At 42.5% G+C, this 26989-nt stretch overlaps 1 protein-coding gene across 1 annotated transcript in view; it reads right to left on the bottom strand.

The window, feature by feature from the left end:
* The window catches only part of AMMECR1 (AMMECR nuclear protein 1), a 534200-nt gene that overhangs the window by 364881 nt on the left and 142330 nt on the right, over window positions 1-26989 (bottom strand). The window contains exon 2 of the mRNA XM_086918441.1: window positions 2745-2855. Within this exon, the coding sequence (XP_086774567.1) occupies window positions 2745-2855 (111 nt within the window). The remainder of the gene's footprint in view (window positions 1-2744; window positions 2856-26989) is intronic.

The following is a 26989-nucleotide window of genomic DNA, read 5'->3' as shown; positions in this document are numbered from 1 at the left end:
GGACCATCTCTCAGGGAAGCCAGGAAGGGTTTCGCAGCGGTCGAAGCGCCTTGGGACCCTCCGGGTAAGTAGTGCGCTATATAAATGCCAATACATATACATTCTTTTGCACATACCCTTTTAACTTGATGCTGGAATTGATCATCAGCACTAGCATTCCATGAGAGTTCAAATGCTTTTCTAAGCAGGGCACATACAATGGACTGGTCAAGTAGTTTAGACCTTTTTCACTATCACATTCCTCACCCCAACCACTTACAACTATCACTCTTGACAGTCAAGAAGAAATCTTCACATATAGATCCAGATTAGTGTCAGATTTTTCAATACAAAGTTGTGATTTCTGTACACAACGGTCTATGCAACAGCACATGAAGGGAGGAAGTCTAAGAACCAAATGTAAAAATGGCAAAGTTTTTATTTATGTTTTTTTTTTAAATACCTAAATTAATAGCTTTGTCATTTACAATGCCAATAGTTATAACTTTCGCAAATGTGATACCTATAGCATTTGTAATGCAATATGTTTTGTATTTACATGACTTAGATGTATTGATATTACAAATCACAATGGCGTTTAATTTTTTTAACTAATACTTAAATTAAAGTTATTGTAATTTATAATGGCAATAGCTTAAACTTTTCTAAAGAACTTTTGTGAAATTATGTTCAGTGTATCAGAGAGCGCAATAATACGAGATCAGTGTGAGATCCTGAACACACCTGCTGCCAAGATGGATACCGCCCAGGCTCTCTGACTCCATCCACAAATGTGTGAGGGGGGTCTCAGTGTGGGGAGCTCTAACCAGCTGAGGACAACCAGCAACAAGACTGGGCTAGTACCAGATATTCGGCCTCTCACACCATGTCCTATTCCCACAAAAACCTTACATTTAGATTTAATCTGAAGGTGGGAACGGGGGTGCTCTTTCACTGTGCCTGGGCCAACCCTCAGTCTTTTTGCTGAACGGAATTTGGGAGGTCTTGTCCTTTTTTAAAGCTTTGACAATCTAGCTCTTCACTGGGACCCCTTCTGGGGTGCCCCAGCATTTTACATAAAAGTAATGACATAACTTGGGGTTGCAACATCACTCACAGTTGTCAGAGCTTGCAGATTCCCTCCAAGTGGTTATTACAACTGCATTTGTTTATACATAATATACAACATAGCCACATTCTGTTTACACTGCTTAAGTGTCTAAGCTCTCGTTTCTGTAGCAGGATGAGAACTCAAGCAACTCAAGCTCAAACATGACAGCAAAAAGTAGGTACTTCAAAAGCAGAACATGTGGACTTCTAAAACAAGCATATTGTAGCGCATTAATAAGATACAATCCACAGTCATCTAGAAACATCCTCAAACTGAGTCTCGGCTGTCCATGCATACGAACAATTGATTCTTTCAACTCTCACATTTTGGGGCGCCTCCGGAGAAGCTTCAATAGGTTAAACTACCAACCTGCGGGCACCAATATGTAAATTTCTTAACCTCTTAATAATTCACAACATTTTCTCCACACGCCCTTAAATATGAGGCTGATACTAACCTCGGGGCCAAGCATGACAGCAGGATGTGTGATTGTTGACATAACTTAAGCGTGTGCTGCAGTCCGCCGCCGGCCTGCGACCAGGAAGTCAGGCAGGCCGGGCGGGACAACCGGAAACAGGAAGTAGGAGGGCGGGAGCCTACTCCGCCTCCCACGGAAGAGCCGCGATTGTTTGGAGCACCGGAGCAGGCAGGAGCCTACCCTGCGCCCCGGTGCCGAAGAAGGGAGGAAGAGTCCTGCTGCCAGTGAGAGCTGCTGCACCAAGGAAGCAGGTGAGTGGGGCTTCGCCTTGTTGCTGGGCTGCGAGGGCGGGGGGCATGTGTGTGCGCGTGCGGCGGGCTGTGTGGGTGTGTGTGTGTGTGTGTATGCGTCTTGGAGTCTGTGTGTATGCGTGTGTGTGTGACTGTGGGGTGGGGGAGGGGGTTGCCTGTCTGGGTGCCTGCGTGTCTGTGTAAGTGTAAGTGCGTGTGCGCGTGTGTGTGCATGCATGCGCGTTAGGCTGACTTGCTGGGAGTATGGGAGGGAAGTGCAGGACGGAACGTGCACGCACCCAAATCTGCCTTCAAAAGCTCGTGACAGTTTCTTGTCCTCATTCCCCCGTGTCCGAGAACTATAAGTCTCCGACCCTGGACGCATCCTTCGGATGCGAATTCCAGGGCGAGACCTAAAAAGGTCTTCAAGCTACATCACGAACATACTAAACAACAGCTATATTGAGAATACTCTTCAGAGGCCATCAGCAATGTATAAGGTTAAGGGGCTTTAGCCATTTACACATCAGCAGCCTAGTAAGAGAAAGCGGTCAAAGGACACCTCTCAAAGGCAACTACTTAAAGAAAAAAACGTGCACACCTACGCTACAATAAAACAGACTTTTCAATGGAAAACAAAATATGCCTCCAAAAGCTATAAAGCTGTAGAAAGAAGTACAGGCATCCGTAATCAGTGAGCCTAGATTGAAGAGTAAACACACCTGATAAACCACTGCAGCCAAGTTACAGTGCCATCGTATTGAAAAACTAAAGGGAATTGCGGATAACGACAGGATGAGGTCACCAGCTGTAGGATTAGGGACTTTAAATTGGTTTATATGGTAACCCAAGATTAAAAGATTGATTTAAGATAAAGGGGGTGACATTTTGCAATGTTCACTTCACTAATATATGATCGAATAAGAAGATTAACAAAACCTCTTACCTGGTAAGTGTGTACTCCCTGAGTCCGGAATGCAGGTTCATGGCAGAAAAAGTACCTATGCATCCCCGCAATCGTTTATCTCGGCCAATCTTCCATGTTACAAATAACGGGCTATTGTGAGGAGAGGAAAAACAAATGTTATCCATTGTAATGTACGAGAGTAATCCTACAGACAAGTTAAAATAAAATGCCACAGGTAAGTTAAAGCAAGATGCACATTGGAGCACCCTTTGAATCTAGAGTAAACTGAAAGGGTACTAAAAACAATGTACAGCTTGTATGTATAAAATGAACATAATGCAATTTCTAGCATTCAAATATACAAAACATAAAAACTTTGCATAACTTTAAAGCGGAGTGTGCGGTCTTAAGCTACCAATTTGGTTGTTTCAACAAATAAAATAGGATTAACACTCCAAAACAAAGCTCAGCATAAACCCAACTGATTTGTCTGCAATAGAACCTAAGTGCACCTGAAATAGTGTCACAGTAGGAGATAACCTAATAATTCTATTTGGTTTTCAATGCATGTGCCACTTCTCATAGGGTACCCATGTACAAAACATGTTAAATAGTCTTGGAGTCCAAAGACATTATGTAGCCACCTATTAGGTCTTAGGTTTAGGGTTCAGGTCTGCCTGGGCACAAAATAGAATCCCCTTCACCCACAAAGTGAAATTCTACCATCCCCAAGGAGCGTAAGGAAGCATAGAAGGTTAAGTAAAAACCGAAGCCCCCGCTGGTGTGGTAGAAGGGAGAGGAACTGGTTAATGAGTGCTGTCAGAAGATGACTTTGAATCTAGATCAGCCATGCTCTAAAAAAAAAAAAACAGTGGAGAGCTGAACAAGGTGTGAGGCCATAAGATGAAATGAGTTACACCGCATGGTGTAGGACTTCGGGGTGAGGTAGCGAAGTGCTGTAACCTAGGCAGCGGACCGAGCTGCATAACAAAGAATGCAAAGAGAACTGCCCTCACAAACTAGAAGACGGCAGAACATGTTTCTAAAAGGTGACTGAGTGGTGCACAGATGGAGCCACACATTTGGACAAAAGGCAAAGCAGGTAGTAATTTTAAGCATTCTTCATGCATTGCAGCAGATGGATACCCATAAGTCAAGATGCAAAATATCTATGGAGCACACTACAGGTATTGAACAGTGGGGGACAGGCAAGTATGTATAGGATAAGAGTTTTTACCTTTGTGTAGGGTACATACATTGATCATACATTGGTGTGAGCTTAGATAGAAGGTAAACTAACACCCAACACGATAAGGCCCAAAGAATACAATAAAAAAGAACCGAAGTATCATCACTGATGGGGAACCCCTCACAGACAGAAGACTGTCAGTAATTGTCATGCAAGCAGATACTGAATAATTTGAAAGGTTCGCCCAAACCTTTTCTTCTATGGGACTGGGAAAAGGTGAGGCATGGGGTTGCTTGGCCACCAGAACTTAAGTTGAGTTCCATCAGGAATATGAGCTATGATGAGGGTCAGGCCTGGGCCTAATCAAAGATTTCTTTCTAGAAAGTAATGATGAAAAGGGACTGAAGATGCCAGAGAAACAAAGCAATGAGAACTAATAGAGGAAAGCTAAGAAAGACATCCTAAGATCTTTGGCATGAATGAAGACCGACCAACGAGGAATAGCCAAACAGCTATATAAGAGAAAGGAGAGAAAGAAGAGCATCAATGAGAACCTCAGGAGTTTCAGACCTTAACAGACCTCAATGTTTTAATAGTACAACGACATCCTGAAGGAAAAACAGAAGAAAGAAAGAGTTATAAAAAATAGCACCAGTAGTGGAGACAGAACCCAGGTTCAGATGTTCTAATACAACAGAAGATATGAACAAGGGAGGCCGAAGAGATCTCAAGCACAAGCATATTTCGGCACAATAAACATTTGAAAGTACTTAATTCAAGAATTACACTTTGAGAAAAAGCTACAGAAAACTAGAGGGGTAAAACTAATACTAAACATGCTTATATATAACTGTCCAAGAGAGTAAAAAAAGGACTAAAATGCATGCCATTAACTGCCAGGTCCGATATCAATAAGGATTCATAGCTGAATCTCGGTTATTCGCTTGAATGGATTAAAAAATTGTTGCATGCAGGTCATACTGTCTGATCTCATTACTCAATGAGTTCAAGTTGCTGGCAACACTTTTGTCCTTGCATCTATCCGGGGTGATCGCCACCCTAGTACATCCAGAACAGTCAAGCTTTATTTATGCCTCATTGAGGTACCAGATTTAACCTCCGTAGATTTGGCAAACTCCACTTAACAGCAAAATTCCCAGAAAAACAAGCAGCCCTACTATCCCTTGACGCTAGGCTGGCATTCAATAGTGTAGAGTGGAATTATCTGTTTGCCGTGCTTGGGCACGTGGGGATGGGCCCTAAATGTATAGCTTGGATCAAGCTCCTTTAACTGCCAATGGCAAGGGTACGGGTTAATGCCACGGTGTCCCGAGAGCTTGGTCTACGAAAAGGAACTAGACAGGGCTGCCCACTGTCCCCTATACTATTTGCGTTGGCGATGGAGTCGCTGGCGGCATGGTGCATCAGGACCCCCTTTTTTAGGGAAGCCTAGTGGGAAGGGAATGGGAAGATCGAATCTCTCTGTGCAGATGATATTCTGTTATATGTTGAAAAACAGAGTCAATAGATAGAATACTACAGATTTCGAATTTACGGGTAGTACTCCGGATATCTGATCAAATGGGAAAAATCTTTGCTTTACCCCGTATCAGGAGGGCTTCCCACCCTAACCACGAGATGAGATATCCCCATAGAAGAAAACTGTTTCAAATTCCTCGTAATTCATATAACGAGAGACGCCCTAGTCTTCTACCACAAAAATGTGGGCTGGCAACTTGATAGACTTATGACAGAGGAAAAGCACTGGCGGACCCTCCCCCTAACCATGATGGGTGGAGCACGCATGTTTAAAATGATGGCACTCCCCAGAAATAAATTATATATATATATTTATATATATTATGTATACACCTACATGTACATATGTTCACACCAACTGCCCTAAAGCTTCAGAGAGGGCACACGTTACAGTGCCTTCCAACCATTATGCACCTCGAAGCTGATCACAGTTTTTGGATCCATTTCTTATCTCCATTTGCAGACGTGTTTCGAGGCAGAGCGCCTCTTCTTCATGGGCTACTGCACAGAAACAAAGACTTGTCACCAGTGTTAGCTTGATCGTCATCTTTATTAGAACGAAAACACCACCCATAGTGGGCGTGACACACTGAGAATGCCTTATGGCATGCTGGTACTTGTGGTTTCAATGGTGACATTTTAAGTTTAAAACCTATAGTAGGCTCTTTGTTCGAGTGTCCTTGTGAGAGCATTGTTCAACCTGTAGTAGGTAGGATCCAGCGACTGCGAGCTGTTTGAGCACAGGGGCCGCACGCTTGTGGAACGCAACACAGTTCGCATCCCAAGCCTTTCCAACACCTTCAGAAATGGTGCTCCTCTCCCTAGGCAAAGACTGCAGCGCTGAAAATGTTCACACCAATTGCCCTAAAGCGTCAGAGAGGGCACACGTTACAATCCCTTCCAACCATTATGCACCTCGAGGCTGCTCACAGTTTTTGGATCCATTTCTTGTCTCCATTTGCCGACGCGTTTCGAGGCAGAACGCCTCTTCTTCATGGGCTACTGCACATAAACAAAGACTTGTCACCAGTGTTAGCTTGATCGTCATCTTTACTATATATATATATATATATATATATATATATATATATATATATATATATATATATATATAACCTACTGGCGGTCGCCAGTAGGTATATATAGTTAGGATTTTTTCTCTATGGAACTTTTGAAAATTCTATGTCTAATAACTTTGGCGTTTGTGGACGGAATCGGCTGAAATGTTCAGGAAAATGGCACATTTTGTTTCTGAGCAGCCCCTGAAAATTTGAGGGGGTTCCGTCAAGGGGGGGCCGAGAAAAAAGGGGGGTCCCAAAACGCGTTTTTCCCATTCATTTTTCCATAGGGCCTTTGGCCTCACTTTTAGCTCGAACGGCTGAATGGATTTACACGAAACTTGGCAAAATTGTAGGGACTGTTAGCCCGATGTGCCTTTGCTGGGTCTCAATATATGTGCTCCAGTGGATTTTGAGAAATTAACGTTTTAAAAAACAGATATATCTGTGACAGCGTCCTAGATAGCGGACCAGTTCGCGTACTATTCGCGTAACGGAGCTTTGCAAAACGAAGCTGATTGGTTGTCCGGTGTCTGTCAACATTCTAAACAGTCCGGAGCGGCCGCCATCTTGTCTCTCGGTAGGATCGAGGGACAAGAGGAGGCCAAAACAAACGTGGAAATGAAGGAAAGGGGGCATGGTAGACCTCTTTTGACCCCCTAGGATTGATGAGGGGGATATTAAAGTGCCCCACGGGGCCAAAAAAAAAAATAAAAAAAATTGTGATTTTTTTGTCGTAGAGGCGCAAATCGGTACGTGAACCGGGCAGCTAACCGGGCAGCTAACCGGCAGTGTAACGGGAGTCTGAGGAGAAGCTGAATGGGTGTCAACATTCTAAACAGTCCGGAGCGGCCGCCATCTTGTCTCTCGGTAGGATCGAGGGACAAGAGGAGGCCAAAACAAACGTGGAAATGAAGGAAAGGGGGCAAGGTAGACCTCTTTTGACCCCCTAGGATTGATGAGGGGGATATTAAAGTGCCCCGCGGGGCCAAAAAAATAAATAAAAAAAATTGTGATTTTTTTGTCGTAGAGGCGCAAATCGGTACGTGAACCGGGCAGCTAACCGGGCAGCTAACCGGCAGTGTAACGGGAGTCTGAGGAGAAGCTGAATGGGTGTCAACATTCTAAACAGTCCGGAGCGGCCGCCATCTTGTCTCTCGGTAGGATCGAGGGACAAGAGGAGGCCAAAACAAACGTGGAAATGAAGGAAAGGGGGCAAGGTAGACCTCTTTTGACCCCCTAGGATTGATGAGGGGGATATTAAAGTGCCCCGCAGGGCCAAAAAAAGAAATAAAAAAAATTGTGATTTTTTTGTCGTAGAGGCGCAAATCGGTACGTGAACCGGGCAGCTAACCGGGCAGCTAACCGGCAGTGTAACGGGAGTCTGAGGAGAAGCTGAATGGGTGTCAACATTCTAAACAGTCCGGAGCGGCCGCCATCTTGTCTCTCGGTAGGATCGAGGGACAAGAGGAGGCCAAAACAAACGTGGAAATGAAGGAAAGGGGGCAAGGTAGACCTCTTTTGACCCCCTAGGATTGATGAGGGGGATATTAAAGTGCCCCGCGGGGCCAAAAAAAAAAAAAAAAAAAAAATTGTGATTTTTTTGTCGTAGAGGCGCAAATCGGTACGTGAACTGGGCAGCTAACCGGCAGTGTAACGGGAGTCTGAGGAGAAGCTGAATGGGTGTCAACATTGTAAACAGTCTGGAGCGGCCGCCATCTTGTCTCTCGGTAGGATCGAGAGACAAGAGGTGGTGAAAAACGAAGGGGGAAATGAAGGGAAGGGGGCAAGGTAGACCCCTCCTGACCCCCTAGGATTGATGAGGGAGATATTAAAGTGCCCCGCGGGGCAAAAGAAAAAAAAAGAAAATTGCGATTTTTCGCGGTAGAGGCGCTTCCCGGTACGCCAACTGGGCAGCTAACCGGCAGCGTAACGGGAGTCCGACATCTTGTGTTTTTGGAGCGTCCGGTTTGCGTACCGGGTAGCGTTCCGGTAAGCGTAACAAGGGGAAAACCAAGAGAAACAGTAAAATAAAATTTAAAGGAATAGATTTCCACCAAACTTGGCAAAATTGTAGGGACTGTTTGTTTGATGTGCCTTTGCAAAGCCTCAAGATATGTGCACGTGTGGATTTTGTCTAATTAAGGTTAAAAAAAATATATATCTGTAAGCGTGCTCTGGCGCGCTTACGTTACGGGTTTTGTTTGCGCTGCAGAGACGATACGTCACGTTTATGCGACGCGTCATGAGGGGTCTCACGTGGCTACGTGATACGTCACGTAATAAAGAATATATTTTACAGCTATAGATATTAGCTTTTAAAAAACCAATGAAATTCACTGAAAAAACCATAGGTTATAGACCATATATAGTTAGGAATTTGCATTTACAAAACCTTAATTTACTCGCACAAAACCATAGAAATTCGCATATATAGTTAGTTGCAATAACTATATATCGTGCACCCGCAATCCACTGCTGATGATGTCACATATTACATCATTCATGACATGGTCAGTGACATCACTGATGACATCACTAATGACATCACTAATGACATCACTAATGACATCACTAATGACATCACTAATGACATCACTAATGACATCACTAATGACATCACTAATGACATCACTGATGACATCACTGATGACATCACTGATGACATCACTGATGACATCACTGATGACATCACTGATGACATCACTGATGAAATCACTGATGAAATCACTGATGAAATCACTGATGAAATCACTGATAACATCTCATTTGACATTACTGATCACATCACTGATGATATGATTCATGTGATAATACGATGAACCTCTTCAGACTCTAATATAACCATAGATACAATCAGTGTAAACAGACACTCACAGACTGTCACTCATCCATGGAGTTACTCACACACCTAATCAGTCATGCAAAGAATCAATCACACCTCCATTTCCTCAACTATACAGTTATGCACACCTTACTTAATCAAACATATACTAACACATATTTACTCTCTTATACAATCACTGATACAAGTTCACAATGATCCATACAGCCACTCACACATTCACTGGCTCTTATGCACAGTTATTTATATATGTCAACTCTTACATGGACTATGTTTTACATATGTACTTACTTTGACATGTAGCACTGAGAAATCCAATCACTCACCAATACACTCATGCAGACAGTCAACCGCCCATACAGCTGTTTCCACATGCACTTTTGAACCCATACATCTAGTGAATCAACTGCTAACACATCTATGCACAGAGTCACATACCTCCCAGCCACCCCCACACACACACACACACACACTCACTCTCCCATACAAATATTTGGGCAACCAATCAATAACCCATATAGTTACTCATATAGCTACTGATCAACACATGCAGCAGTTTACAGAACTACAGAAATAATGATGCACAAATTAAGACAGTTTAGTTACTAACCCATGCACTCAGTGAGACACATTTAATCATTCTCTCATACAGTCAGTCATGCACCTACTAAATCCTTCATCCAAACACATACATCCACTCATTATTCAATATGTAAGACATATTTTAACTTTACAGAAACATACAGTCACTGGATGTTGTCATCAGTGATGTCATTTGAGATGTCATCTGAGATGTCATCAGTGATGTCATTTGAGATGTCATCAGTGATATCAGTGATGTCACTGACCATGTCATGAATGATGTAATATGTGACATCAGCAGTGGATTGCGGGTGCGCGATATATAGTTATTGCAACTAACTATATATGCAAATTTCTATGGTTTTGTGCGAGTAAATTAAGGTTTTGTAAATGCTAATCCCTAACTATATATGGTCTATAACCAATGGTTTTTTCAGTGAATATATATATATATATATATATATATATATATATATATATATATATATATATTACCTACTGGCGGTCGCCAGTAGGTAGTTATAGTTAGGATAATTTTCAATGTTAAATCTCAACATTCTATTTTGAATAACTTTGGCGCCGGTTGACGAATCTGCCTGAAATTTTCAGGAAAATGGTCTCATGGCGGTCCGGTCCTTCCCTGAAAGTTTGGGGGGGATTCGTCAAGCGGGGGCCGAGATAAAAGGGGGGTCCCAAAACGCGTTTTCCCCATGTTAATTTCCATAGGGCGGTCGATTTCACTTTTAGCTCGAACGGCTGAATGGATTTCCACCAAACTTGGCAAAATTGTAGGGACTGGTAGCCCGATGTGCCTTTGCTATGTCTCAAGATATGTGCTTCAGTGGATTTTGAGAAATTAACGTTCAAAAAAATATATATATCTATAGGCGCTCTCCGGTGCGCGCACCGGTGAGCGCTCCCGGCGCGACACGCGACTTGCGCGCAGAAAGCTGATTGGCTCTCAGTTGTCTGTAAACATTCTAAACAGTCCGGAGCGGCCGCCATCTTGTCTATCGGTAAAATCTAGTCATAAGAGGTGGCAAAAACAAAGGGTGGAATTGACCATAAGGGGGCAGGGTAGACCCCCCCTGACCCCCTAGGTTTGATATGGGGGCCATTAAAGGGCCCCGCGGGGCCTCAAATTTTTTTTTTTTTTTTTCGATTTTCGCGGGGGAAGCGCCTGGTGCGCGCACCGGGGAGCGTATCGAGGAGGGTACTATGGAAAAATAATCACTTCAAAAATTGTATGTTTATGAATTGTTTTTTTTTTTATTTTTTTATTTTATGTAAGTACCTACATGTAGGTACTAATGAAGAGACTTAAATTTAATGTTCACCATCTTCTTTGTAGACATCTTGCATGTTGTTATTGTATTTTTTGTGGTATATGGAATTCATAATATAGTCTGTCTGGAAAGGAGAAACAGATCTTTTAAGCACTCCCTGAGAATTTCTAGGGGATCATGAGTAGTCTATCCTGTTCACTTATGAAAATGAGGTGTAAAATATTCATATGAGATAATATAGTGGGAGAAAGGTAGTAACTATGAGTAAACTTACTATGTAACAGAAAAATAGTTGAACAGTATACTATAAGTCTCACTTTATATTTTAAACATTTTTGGTAATACTTCATGAATTACATATAAAAAAGAATATTGTCTGAAACAATTGAAATTATTAAAGATAAATTTATTCCTCTGATTCTTTTTCATAATTTAATAAAATTTCTAACATAATATTGTCCGGAATTTCCTCATAATTATATGTACATGATTCAATTTCTTCCAAACATTCTATAAACTGTTCATCCAAAGAGTCATCCATGAAATCAACTTCTTTTTTTTCATCTTCTGGTTTTTCCACCTTTACTTTGATAGAAGTATCATTTGCCTTATTTTCTCCTTCCATTTTCTTTCTGAAAATTGCATATAAATTAACTATATTAGTAGAGCTAGTATACCAGAGAAGCCTAACTCAATCCATAACTATTACAGAGAAGTCTATCTCTATCTCTAACTATTAAAGAGGGATAGCATATCACTAACAGAATATTTTTTAAGAAATAAACTTAACGTGTACAATATACTTCCATAATTAGAAGTTACCTTAGAGAAATTAGTTGAAGTTGTCAGTGAAATTTGTTTTCAAGTGTACTTCAGGAAGCAGTAGTCAAAATGGCTGTGTTTCCCTCTCTTCTTTTATATATATTGTTGTACTTAACCAATCAAACGTCAGGAAATAATCGTAGAAAATGAGAGATACTTTTTAATTGGTTGTAAATTCTAACATTACAAGTGTGTTTTTGTCATGTAATTTACCTCAGGATATTTAGACAGGCCTGTAGCCTAAATGTCTCAATGGAATTTCACCAAATTTGGGCAAATGGTAGGGACTGCTATGTAGTAGGGCGTATTCTATATTTGATGAAAGTGTCTCCATTGGGTTTTCCGTAAATTACTTTCCCACCTTTTTTTAACGAGCGCTTAGGGGTGCGCGCTCCTTTACGCGCACTGGCAGCGTTACGGGAGTCCTCCATTTTGTGTTTCGGAACAATCGAGACACAAGATGGAGGGTAAACAATGTTCGGAATGGATAGAAGGGGGAACTGTAGAGACTTCTTGACCCTCTAGGTTTTCTGAGGGGGGCTTAGGAGGCTCATAAACGTAAAAAAAAAAAAAAAAATTCTTTAATTTTTCGCGGGGGTAGCGCCTGGTGCGCGCACCTTTAAGCGTACCCGAAAGCGTACTTTGGTGAAAAATAGTGAAAAAAGTTAGAAAAAAATAAACGCTTTGAATGATCAGAGTTAGGGTAGCTCTGAAAAGAGCTTTTGGGTTCTGTGGTTGATTTAGGTACCTACAAGTAGGTTCCAATACACATTCTTAAATTCAGGAGGAATATTCTATTCCCCTCATCTGAGAAGTGCACTCCATCTCCTCTGTAGATGTCTTGCATGTTGTAACGCAAGTTATTATTGTATAATGAACCCATTCCATAGTCTCTCATGTAAGCAGAAACAGATTTATTTACATGTTTCCGTGCTTTCTCAAATTGTGGACCAAATTGGTTGGACCAGTTCCATTTCTGTCTTTGGCATATATTGGAATATACCAAGGCAGTGTGGGGAAAAAGTATCATCAATTGATGAAAGGTGTCCTTTAATAGCATTTCCAGACCTACCCCAGTTAATGTGCCTAGATCGTTTCCACCACAGTGCACAATTATAAGGTCAGGTTCTGGCAGATGCAAAAAGGTTTTCACCAATGGTATCAATTGGTGACATTTTAATCCTCTGTGGCCAATCCACTTGATTTCCACATTTGATAAATCAAGGTTATGAAAATTTCTGCTAGCTGCATACCTTTGAGCCCAGTGGATGTAGCTATGTCCAATAACCCAAACAGAGTACATGATGTGAGAAGGTTCTGGTCCAGTCAGATGAAGTGTGGGAATGAAATGGCAGTTGGAACAGTAGGAGTTCACAAAAAAATAATTGTGGAGTTTCTGTGCTCTTGAATCACTAGCAATGATTGGTGGATTCAGATAGTTGAAAACTGAAAGTTAGGGTGTATGGTTATGTTGTGTGAAAGAAGCAATTTGAATGGTTTAAAAAAAGTCACCAAAAGCAAAAATACCCTGTATAGGCTGCTGTATTGACAGGTCAAACATCCTTGCTGAGTTAATTTGCAACATTGTAAGATAAACTTTTGAACCTTACAGTTCAGTTAGGAGGGAGTTGCTATGGTAACAGATAGAAAGGTTTGAGAGGGGGATGGGTGTTGGTTTGAAAATAGTGAGGGAAGAGTTTTCATTGGTTGAATTAAGGCATATGTGTACAAAGATAGAGATTTTCTATGCCAGTCTTGGTTTCAGTGTATTGAGAGCACACCTTCTCCTCTGCTAAAGAAAAATTGGTGTGTGTGTCTGACACTGTTTTCAATCTCCAAAAGCATTTCTAAAGGTAAGTAATGATTCATTTAATTTAGATAGAGATTTATTTTCTCTATGGAGAATATTTGGAAGCAGATAGTTATGTTTTAGAAGTGAAATTGTATGTTAGTATATAAGTCCTGCGCAGTGTTTTTTACATGTTATTTAAAAATCGATTTTGGGTGCAAATGAATGGTATTTTTATTTGGCCTTTTTTATGATTGCCATGTGCAGTTGATGCATGACTTTAAACATGGGTAATAAGTGATGCACTGGTGGCGCCAGGCTTTTATAAATGAGGCCCTGACTTTGTTTGATGATATTGAGTGGTTGTAGTTAGGTTCTGTGCAGTGTTTCTTACATGTTATTGAAAAATCGATTTTTGGGTGCAATTGATTGGTATATGTATTTGGCCCTTATTTATGAATGCCATGTGCAGCTGATGCATGACTTTAAACATGGGTAATAAGTGACGCACTGGTGGCGCAAGGCTTTCATAAATAAGGCCCTGACTTTGTTTGATGATATTGAGTGGTTGTACTTAGGTTTTGCGCAGTGTTTCTTACATGTTATTGAAAAATCGATTTTTGGGTGCAATTGATTGGTATATGTATTTGGCCCTTATTTATGATTGCCATGTGCAACTGATGCATGACTCTAAACATGGGTAATAATTGACGCACTGGTGGCGCAAGGCTTTCATAAATAAGGCCCTGACTTACATTTCTTAGTAAACTTTTGTAGATTTTTAAACCTCATGAACTGTTGTTTCTATTTTATTATATATTTTTAAGAAATTATAACGTGTTTTTTCTTTTATCTTTCATAGATACAAGTTTGCATTGATTATATGGTAAGTGTGTTTACAAAATCTTTTTTGTTATCACCTTTTGTTTTATTTTCACTATTTTTCTGTCACCCTACCGCACCCCTATTTCCTTACTTTGCTTCCCTCACTTATTCTTTTGTTCCATGTTTACTTCCGACCACATTCAATTTCTTTCAGTACTTCTGCCTATGCACACTCCTTCACTTACCTTTTTTACTGGTTCACTTAGTCCCTTTGTGACAGTCCTTCTTTTACTCTCTCTCTTGTTTGTCTCTATTACTCCCCATGTGTTACCCTTATTCACTTACATGTACCCTCTTTCACCCCTTTTTACTTATATTCACTGATATTTACTTTCCCTCAATCACTGCTATTCTTTTCCTCTGATTCCGTCACTACCTGACATTCCCATACTTAACTGTCCTTCTTTTTACTTTCAACATCCATTTACAATCTCCCTTAACCTCTGCTTTAGTCTTCTTCCTATTTCTTCTTTCTTTTGCTCCCTTATTCATTTTTCTTTTCTCAGTTACTTCCTTTTACACTTTTTATCTGTCTTACTATCTATTACACAGTCCCTCCTTCATTTTTTTTTCTTTTTTTTTGTTAGTGCGCTGACGGTACGCGCACCGGTGCGCGCACCGAAAGCGAAATATAAAAAAAAATATTTTAAATTAAAAATATTATCTCAATATACATTATAGTGTTCATTTTTACAAAAACATACTTTAGCAATTCACTAAAAAACACATAGGTATGAGTCTGTATAAAAAGTTAGGAATTAGCATTAAAAAAACCTATGAAATTCACTGAAAAAACCAAAGGTTTCACACCAGTTATAGTTAGGAATTAGCATTTAAAAAACCTATGAAATTCACTGAAAAAACCATAGGTTTCACACCAGTTATAGTTAGGAATTAGCATTTAAAAAACCTATTAAATTCACTGAAAAAACCATAGGTTTCACACCAGTTATAGTTAGCTGGAAATTTTACTGATATAAAACCATTGAAATTCCCACGTTATAGTTAGTCGGACTCACTATAACTTGCGCGTGCAATGCACTGCTGATGACATCACATATTACATCACTCATGACATGGTCAGTGACATCACTCATGACATCACTGATGACATCATCCTTGCGACAGAGTGACAGACCTCCTTTCACTATAATGTAACCCTTGAAACACATATTCAAAAATAGAAACTAATATTTTCAAAAAAGTGGATATACCCATACCAGTTACAACAACCAATTCAGTAATACCACCATCTAATACACATCCACTCATGTGTATGTATATGGGTTATTAGATATTTTTATTAGTATCAGTATGAGTGTCTATATGGTTTGGTGGGGGTATTACTTAGCACATAGATGCATGAGTGACTGACTCTTTGTTTGTATGTGTTTTGAAGACAGCATATGTACAGGACTGTATGGGTAGATGAGTGTCTATATGTGTTTGTTAGTGAGTGAATGACTGTCTCACTAGTGTCTTTATCAGTAACTACATATGTTTTAATCTAGTATATATGAATATTGATGTATATAAGTGAGTATATGTGAGAGTAAGAGATTGTAAGAGTTCCTGTTTAAATAAGTATGTGTTTCTATAAGTGATTGTTTAAGAGAATAAATATGTGTAATTTTAAATAGAAGTAAGGTGGAAGTGTGTGTATAACTCTATATTCAAATAAATGGATGTTCAATAGTTTATTTGCACGTGTGAATATGTGTGTGAGTAACTTTTGGATGAATGTCGGTGTGTAACAGGATGTATAGGTGTATCACTTCATATGATGAGTGAGTATATGTATGAGTGACTATATAGAACTGTTGGTGAATGAGTGGATGTGTATATAGATAGTGGAATTACTGAATTGCTTGTTGTAACTGATATAGGTATCTCCATTTTATTAAAAATTTCAGTTTCTATTTTTGAATATGTGTCTCAAGGGTTACATTATAGTGAAAGGAGGTCTGTCACTATGTCACAAGGATGGTGTCATGAGTGATGTCACTGACCATGTCATGAGTGATGTAATATGTGATGTCATCAGCAGTGCATTGCACGCGCAAGTTATAGTGAGTCCGACTAACTATAACGTGGGAATTTCAATGGTTTTATATCAGTAAAATTTCCAGCTAACTATAACTGGTGTGAAACCTATGGTTTTTTCAGTGAATATATATATATATATATATATATATATATATATATAATTACACTCTCCGCGGCTCGTTTCAGGGGGAACCGCCCGTAGTCTGGTGGTGCGTCATGCTGGCAGAGCCCCGCCAGTTATTCAATTTCAAAACAGCATCCAAGTTCAAACGCACTCTCAGAAGCCAGGGTTGTACACAGTGTTTATTGCTGTTACGAGTTTCGGAAGCTTCTGCTCCCTTGCGAGCAAGGGAGCAGAAGCTTTCGAAACGAGTAACAGCAATAAACAACACGTCTTCTCCCTTGCTCTTGTGAGCAAGGGAGCAAAAGCTTCCGAAACGCGCAACAGCAATAAACACGGTGTACAACCCTGGCTTCTGAGAGTGCGTTTGAAGTCGGATGTTTTGAGATATATATATATATATATATATATATATATATATATATATATATATACACACACACACACACACAAAACAAAATATCCCATATGAGGTACCCCCCTCATTCTTCAAGCGAGGAGACTCAGGACTCCGTACATTGTTGTGGAGTAGATCCACAAATTGTGCTGACTAAACAAAGGGGTATATATGAAGGAGGCCTTGCAGTTCCAGATGTTCGTAGTTATTATTGGGCGGCACAATTGGCCAATTTCAATGGATGGATGTTTGGCGACAAAGCTGAACCAGCAACCAGAATTGATAGAGGCCATGGGCGAGAAAGGAACAAGGACACTTGTATACCAAACATATTGAGAAAACTCCCACACCACACGAAGATGGTAGTGTAAGTATAGAGAGCAGAGACGAAATACCTGGGCTGAGAGAACAGATTCACGGAAAGGATACCCCTCCAGCCAGGAGACTGGCTTTAAGAGATAACTCAATTGGTGGGCTACGACAAGTGGGATTTACTGGGGTTAGAGACGCTGAGACATATGGAGAAAAGGGGCACACAACGTTTGCGGACCAGAAAGTCCTGGAGGACAGAGGCCATCCCTCCAGACTGGACCATCCACGACCCCACCCCACCTTGTATGTTACAGTACCACGTGGCTGTGGTGTTGTCTGTGCAAAACAGAACTGCCTTCCCGTTTAGGGAGGGAAGGAATGCCTCCAGTGCCAAGCGAATCACCCGAAGCTCCAACAGGTTGATAGGGAGCCCGGACTCAGTCAGAGACCAGACTCCTCTGATCTCTGCCTCTCTCAGGTGGCCATCATATTCCAGGCCTCCTTCAGGCACTGAGACAGCACCTACACAGCCGTATCCCAGATGGTATGGGAGTATCGGCCCAAAAGTCGCCTGGTATTCACGGACCACAGTGCCAAGCTGGAGTAAGAGAGCATGCACTTCCAAGATGATCCAGCTTCTTGGATTCCCTGTCTGGGGGTGCAGAAAGGGGTGCGCCCTTGGAAGAAGCTTGGACCACCAAGCTCTCGGTGGATCGGTGTTGGGTGAGGAAAATGGGATCGCCCAGGGCATGGCGGTGGGCAATCATCCGTTCCACAGGAGCCCCTGTGCTGGGCTTGGACCAAGTACCCAGAAGGATGTCCATGAGTGTCTCATTGAAGGGCAAGAGGTTCAGAGGAAGTTGACATTGGTTGAAGCACCTCCATTAGGTTAGTCCTGACTGGCACTGTAAGGAGCTTCAAGCCTCGGCTGCCCTATGCACCTCCACTGCATAGAACATTCCCTCTTCCGTAGCCTCCGGTAGGGGGAGAAAGCATGCAGAGGTCTAGGGAAGTGTCCAGACCACTGCCGTCACCCAATTCCTCTCTCCAGTCCAGTTCTTCCAGCTGGTTTGTCAAAGGGTCCAGTGCCCCCTCCCTTTCCTCATCATCACTGATGAATGAGGAACAAGGGAACAAAAGTACCCTCTGGCGTCTGATGAGACGTTGGCCTGGCTCCATCAAAGGATGAGGATGTGGACTGCGTCGGCCGGTGCCAGTGGGCGTCGTCACTTCACTCCAATACCAATGAAGGAAGGTCAATTAAAGTCGACCTGCATCGATCCAGATCCAGGCCGGGATCCATGGGTGCCCTCTGGGGCAGTAGCTGTCGGCATTGAAGGCCCAGGGCCCACAACCGACTCTGCCGGGGCCGAAGGCACACCAGTGGAGTTGGGCTGCCTAGATATACAGGGGAGGGCTTTGTAGAACATACAAAGCTGGGCAGGGGACATCCCGGCTCCCAGAACCGGGGAGAGGCATGGAGTCGGGTAATCTTTCGGGACCGCTCCCGCAAAAACTTCGGATTCATGGCCCAACAGTCTGAGCACAACTTCTGGTCGTGCTCCAGACAGCCGATAGCAAGCCCATAATAAAATTGAAGACGATTGAAAGAATAATCACGTCCTGGATACTGCCATTTAACATTAACACTATTGCAATACTACAAGTGTTTCAATCCAAAACCACGTTTGGATACTGTGACTGACTTCAAACATGGTTACAATGTTGTCAGTGTTTCAACGAAAACTAAAATCAACCACTCTTGAAATGCGGACTGGGTAAAGAGGGAAGATGACACGAACGCCCTTGATCGTTAGCAACAGCAACGTGTTCGCATAAATCAAGCGTGACGCGGCTATAACGAAAAAACTACTAATGTAGTTCTCAATGCATAGTGACATCGTGTAGAAGGAAACAAACACGGCCACGGTCGAGGCTTTAATCAATGACTCCTCGCGTGAATCAAATTGATAAATTCCCACGTTTCCACATTTTTTACACTCTCGCCCAGAACTATATAAAAACACAATAGTAGTTCTCAATACGTATTGGCCCGGTAGGGAATATGACGTCCACCAATGTCACCACAAACAAAGGGCTCGCTCTAAAAGAAACGACACCATTTAACCACATGGCTGCTAGGCGTTTTCCCGTCCTGCGCTAAAAAAACAAAAACCCCATAAATCATGACGAGCTGGCCTTGTCATCCGCGCACGGCAGGTAAGCGCCATGACGAGCCCAGCTCGTCATTAGCTTCGAAGGGGTTAAAACAAAACTACAATTGTAGTCCAAAACGCAAATAGGCGCCATAGAAAATTGGTATAAACACGCCTACTAATGATCCCGCTACCAATACCCTTCGCGAGGACTAAATTGCAAATCTCCCGCGTTTTCGGGTTTAAATATCGGACCATGAATCGTCAAGCCATACATTCGTGACTGGACGATAACGAAAGAAGAGATACGGAGGAGCTGCGAGGGGAGCAGGGAGGCCGGTTCTTATGAATAAGGTAAGAGAAACATCTGCACCCTTTAACCTAGCATTCCCTTGAACTCTTTAAGTCTATCGGAGAGTCTTAGACACTCCTTTCCCCCCAAGCATCAAAATAGCGTGAAATACAAATAGAACGCTTATTATTGGGTAAACCGTAACTTTGTTGTTTAATTTAAAGGAAGTGCTCACAAAAGCACGAACGGGTTAGCCAACAGGGAAAGGCAGCCTGACATACTGCACTCTTAAAATACAAAATGTCTAAATTTAGTTACTAGACAACCTGCATCCTGCCGACTATAACCAAATGTGCAATCTAATGTGCTTACTTGAGGGATTATTAGTCATATATTTAAGTAACCTCAAACCGTTGTGCCTGGCTAAAATACGAACTAAGGGGACACTGATACAATCCATCGGTAGTAATCACAGCAAGTTTATAAAATCGATAGAATGCTTATGCCTGCCATTGATAGTATATACCTAATTAGAGCAATTCACAGTCCATGAGTTATAAAACAACGTAGCTCAGTCATGTAAATGAAAAAGGAACAAATACCCAACGGCTGCCTGAAATAATATAGGCATGACCAGTGCAATTAATAGATAAAGTATTATAAAATAATGCAATATATTTGCTTAAAAATAAGAACAAATATTTGGAATGTAACCCTTTACAGGTCAAAAACTGAAGAAAAGACTATATGATATAATGGTCGGAGACTGCTTGCTGAATTAAAGGCATCAAGTAGCACTGCGAAGTTGGGACATATATTCCCACGCCACGGGTGAGTTATTAGACATTAATTCCGATGAGCATTACAACAAACAACCTCCAAGAGATACTGTGTGATACAGACCGCCCCTGGCATTAATTCATTAGAGAAGAAGCCAATCCACTCAGTTCAATGAGAGGAAATACAGAAAAAAACAGTTCTATCCAGGTAATTTAATACCACAACTCAATTCATTTACAGGTGTCTAAGATTGACTAATACGGTGGCAACCCTCCAGCAACCTCTCCACGAATAAGGGTACCCTGGATATAAGGTAAAGAATGGTGGGCCTCTTGTTCACAATGGATTAGATCAGATAACTCTGTTGATAAATCCAGATTGATAAACATTGGGATCCCTATATTCCTTACAGAACAGGGAACCCGCACTGGAATTTATCACACCAGCTGCCTACAAACCGGAGTAATACCGGTCTTTCCGTCCTTAATTCTACACAAGAAGCAAAGTAATAACCCATTTCACAGGTATGCTTTTTTTGATAATGTCTCTCTAAGCATCCTATCTGGTGTCGTAAATGTCACCAAAGAAAAGATCCTCGTGTAGACCTTGTTGTATCTCAAGTGCCTTTTTGAATAACACTGTTTCTCCGAATAAGGAAATTAACTATCCTTAGTGTGTGATAAAACAAATGTGCCCCAATCATGTATAAATAACAAATCTGTGTTTTGAGAAAACTAGACCTTGTGAATAAAGATGTACATCTAATTGTAATGTTCTCCCGTATAGAAACTGTTTGTCCTGAAGGTGGTATCTGTACACACCGAAACGCGTCGACTTCCTGAACAACTGTGAACCTCTTATTTAATTTTTTAACTGTACATTTTAATGATTTTAAGTTGATATTGCAATTTTATTTGTTTCTCCTTGGCACCATTATCATGTTTTGTAACATTGTTTTTAATTATCTGTAATAAAATGGATGTTATTAGCAATTCACACACTGTTTTATGATTTGTTTAAAGTTTGATTCATGTATGATATTGTGTTTTTGACATTGGATAAATAGAACGATAACAGAATCTTGGCACATAGAGATACAATAGGATAAAACACGATAAAGCTCTTTTCTTGATGAGTTGGGACTTCCTCTTGTCTTCCCAGACACCAGAGGCATACGAGGTGTGGGTCCGTCAGGGAGATCAGCTTGTGACAGGAGTCGCAAGGCCTGAAGCCGGTCCGACAATGGACCATCCTTCACGTACCAGGAGTCGAAGACTCGAAAAAAGTTGAAAAAAGGTTTAGTCAAAAGTGACCAAGTCAATTCATCAAACGGCAAGCACTGGACATGGTCTTGCTACAAGAAACCCATCTTTTCTGGAATACTTTTGAGGCGCTGAACAGATGGGGATATAAATTAGTTGTGCACTCTGGCTTCATCACCGGGTCCAGAGGCGTGGGGATACTAATGCAAAAAAAACTTGCGTTCATTGTGACACTCACACGGGTGATTATGGCCACTTTGCGGCCTTCTCGTGCACCTAGAAGAGCAGGTGCATAAATATCCTGTTGATGTGCATAAATATCCTGTTGATATACATACCTCCGGCATTACACAACATGGCCTTACCAGACTTGAGCAAGATGCTACTGAACTTGCCAGAGGGTGACCTCGTAATTGGAGGAGACCTCGATAGGACGTTAAGCGAACAACTAGATAGACAAACCCAGGAGCAATGCACCACCAAAAAACACAATGGCCGAATTCCTAAAATCTTTGAGCTTGGTAGATATATGGCGCGAGGCACACCCACAAGCATGACAATACACTTTTTACTCAGCAGTACACAACAGCAGAACCCGGATCGACCACATTCTAATGCTGGCAGGCCAAACACTTTTACGGAGGTCAGGCCTCTAGCTAGGGTCATTTCAGACAACGATCCCATAATGGCTTAATATGTGGAGAGTGCTGCCCTCCCCCTCACAGAATGATTACAATTTATTTCTGGTGCCTCAAAATCCCACATATAAAAACTACTCTAGATAAGGCCACTGAGAACTACTTCTTGAAGAATGTGGGATCTATCCATTCATCACGAGTCATTTGGGAGGCCTACAAGGCAGTGATAAAGGGTCAGGTCCTCTCTTGCAGTGGGACATAAAGAGAAGTGTAAAAAACTGAAAGAATTAGAGAGCAATATTCCAACGAGGGAGAAAGTACCCAAAATAAGACAGCTGATCATATTTTGGAACTTAAGAGGAAGGAATATTGGGAGTTGGCTACCAAGACCGCCAGTGTAAAACACTGCGCATAACTGCATAGAGCATACGAACTGGGAGTTCGCGCAAGCAAACTGCTGGCATGGTTAAAAAGGTAGACCGGTGGGTCAGGGCAATATGCAGGCAGAAGGGGGTATCGTGGAGAGATCCACAAGACAGAGGGATTTGCTGAATATTATACAAACTATACTCCCCTGTGGCTTCTGCCACAATAGTTGAATCAAGGGAATTAATAGCCGACATACAGATCCCAACAATCACTAGACGCTGATCTCACAATTGAGGAAATTGTAGCTGCCATACTCCGCATACAAGCAGGGAAAGCCATGGGGCCGAACAGCCTTCCAATAGAACTCCTCAGAATGACAGCCACAAAGGTGGCACCCCACCTGCTCAATATGCATCTTGAGAGTAAACAAGCGGGAATACTGCCCAGAGACCAAACAGTGGCATTCATATTGGTGATTCACAAGACAGGAAGGCCAGCGGATGAATTCACCTCATACCACCCAATATCTTTACTCAATGGAAAAGTCAAAATTTTCCCAAAAATATTAGCAATACTTTTCGCAGTGAAGTTGGCGTTGACTTTTCACTTCTGTCAATGCCAACTTCACGTAGACCCTGTTATTCACCTTCTTAACGCACAACCCCAGCTTACAACGTATTTTCCATTCACACCCCTCTATTATTTTTTTTCTTTTTTCTTTTTTTTTTCCTTTTCTTTGCACCCTCGCTACACACTCTCTCATACCCATCTCTTCTTCTTTCAGCGCTCCTTGACAAAGGGCGGTTTGCCCGAAATGCATCGGAGCTGTTCGTTAATATGATCGACTTTTGGATTGTACATCTTTGAGACTTTACTTGATATGACAACAATATCATGAATGAGATATAAAGAAATATCTTAAATGGAAATAAACCATTCTCAAATAGTGGAATCATTTTTTGAACCACCCCGGAGTGCCTTCCTGGGATGTACCCGCATTTCATGCGAACACCACTTTCCTCGTGAATTAAAAATCAGCCACTCGCAATTACCCGGGCCACATCCCAGTCCATCTACATTTTATACACCATGCCACCACAATTTGGACCCAACCATATGCAAATCAGTCCCAACCCTGCTCTAAAGGGAATAATCCAGCCAGAACAGGTTCTCCCTGAACTGGAACACAAGAAACACAGGACTCCTTTTCCCCTAGATGGGGGATCATCAGCCAGGTATAGATTGGTTCCTCCCTACTCCCTCTCAGAGGGAAAGGGGAAAACCAGGCTGTTGTAGCAGGAGCACCCACCAGCTTCTTAAAATAAAATTCAGAAATACCTAGGCAGCATCCAGTGACATTAAGTCAGTGGTGGAAGAGCTACTGCAACTGCAAATTGGGAAGACATTTGGGTTGGGGGGTGGAGTCATTGCCGTTTAGCATTTGATCTGCTGCCAGTATGGTGGCTGTTCTTCTCAATACCAAGCTTGATGTGCCACTTTACAACCCAAAAACATCTGATTGTTTGGGTTGTAAAGTGGCATATCAAGCAACAAATTGTGCCTCATGGAATGATGCCTGGTATTGAGAAAAACAGCCACCATACTGGCAGCAGATCAAATGCAATAACTGCCGCCGCTCAATCTCCAAGCATGGAGGTGTAGATTGTGCACACTCAGGTAAACGACCCTGCCCTGCTGCTGTGGCAGGAGATCCTCTTGAGCAGATGCTCATATCCAGAAATTCAAGGTACAACAGTACTGGCTCATTCTGGAGCCACTAGAACGACTTGCATTTTTTCACCCTGGTATGCAAGAATCTAGCCAGGTGGTTAGCAATCAGGGAAATGCCCCGACGCTCCAGCCAAATCCAGGAAGTGTACAGCCTCCTGTCACAGGACTCAGGACCGCACTACGGTATGCATGCCTCTAACACGAAAATGGTGTATTTGCAAACCTCCATGAGTCAACATTTGATGGATGTCAAGAAGGCTATCAACATCTGACAAAATGGTCCACAACAGATTGATATGGATCCAGGCTTCTGCTAGACATTAGAGCCCCTTGATCTTCACCTGACCCATATAACATCCCCAACCAAGCAGTGACCTATCCGCCACCATCGATAGCTGTGTATGGGGAAGGGAAAGGGGCTTACCACTGGACCAATTGCAGTCACCACTTCAGATCGTGGGACATCTATATCAAAATCTGGATGGCATCCATCAGATTCCTTGTGCTGGGCCCACTGGAACTTCGTCCCATTGCAGAGCCAGCATAGTCAAACAGGGAATTGCAGGAGATCAAGAAGTCTCAGAACTGCCCACACAAATACAGGACCAAAACTGAAACCTGTGGATCACAGCCAGACTGTCCCAGGCTCACTGCAGCAGAGGGAACGCCTTGAACTGTTCTGTATGTAAAATAGCCGCAATGAATGGCAATCCCAGCAAAGGTGAGACTGAATAGTGAATTGGGAACCTCAACTATGTCAACAGATTCACCATCAAGGGCTGGGCTAACTATGGGGTGCTAGCTTTCATCAGCCAATCGTCCAAGTAGGGGAAAGACTGGTAACTCAACATCTGAAGATGTGCTGCGACCACTGCCATCACTACAATAATACCAAACTGACATCAGTGCGGCCAGAGAATGGAGTACTGTGAACCACTGGTGTTACCTGTTGGCCTACACGACAGGTATATGGAAATATGCGGTCTCCGAGGTCTAGGGCAGACATGACTTAGGCTAGCATGAGCATCCTGAATTTGCCATTCTGCAGTAACTCATTGGAAAGGTTAAGAACTAAATTCTGACGAAGGTCTCTGCCCTTCTTTGGCAAAAGTAGTGAGTGCAACGCCCAGTACCTATTTGCAAGTCAGAAACCCTGAACTTCATGATTCAAGACTGACATGTGGTCCTCAGTTTGGCACTCTTAAGGTGGTGGATGTTGAGCCAGGGAGGAGTGAAATGGAAAGGCAATTTGGATGGTCTACTTTTCTAAATGGAAGGCTTGCCACCCTTTGAAGAAATAACAGATCTGTCTTCAAAAGGGTTTCCATGTACCAGCAAAGACACACTAAAGCAGTTTTATGGTTTCTGAAAGGGCAGCCACCACCCTCCACGCACTCAACGCCGGACGGAACCCCACCTGCTACCGAGCCACCCCGAAACGCACCCACGGACCCTTCACCTGCCAAGCCTGCAGATTCACCTGCCTCCAAGACTGCACCGCACCCGCCAAGCCAGGCATCAGCAACGATCGCCTCAAGTGCATCCTGCTCAACACCCGCTCCGTCCACAGGCACGCCGTCGAATTCTGGAACCTCCTCGACACAACATCACCAGACGTTGCCTTCCTCACAGTAAACTGCATGAACGCCTCCTCAGCCCCTGACATCGCCATAGCCATCCCGGATGGCTACAAGATCGCCCGGAAGGACCGCGTCAACCAAACCGGAGGAGGCATCGCCAACGTCCACAGAAACACCATCCGCATCATGACCAACTCCGAAGACACCCTCACCGCCGCCGAGCACCTTAACTTCCAGATACACACCGATCCAAGACCACCCTCAGAGGCACCCTCATCTACAGACCCCCCCCAGGACCACGCACACAATTCAGCGAAGCCATCGCAGACTTCGTCACGCCCTATCCTCCTCAGACTACATCCTCCTAGGAGATCTCAACTTCCACTTGGAGAACAACAATGACAGCAACACCACCGCCCCGCTGGACAACCTCGGACTCAAGCAACTGGTGAACACCCACTATGCCGGCCACACGCTTGACCCAGTCTTCTACGCCAGCAAGCACATCTCCTTCAGCCACTCCACTGGACTAATCACAGCTGCGTCCACTTCACCTTCAGGAGAACAACAACCCACCCCCACCTGCAACAGGTTCCCCGCAGAAG

The sequence above is a fragment of the Lissotriton vulgaris genome, chromosome 4_1, assembly GCF_964263255.1.
Source record: "Lissotriton vulgaris chromosome 4_1, aLisVul1.2, whole genome shotgun sequence".
In the NCBI taxonomy this organism is placed as follows: Eukaryota; Metazoa; Chordata; class Amphibia; order Caudata; family Salamandridae; genus Lissotriton; species Lissotriton vulgaris.
The sequence above is the reverse complement of the archived record's forward strand: the minus strand, read 5'-3'. Positions and strand labels throughout refer to the sequence as shown.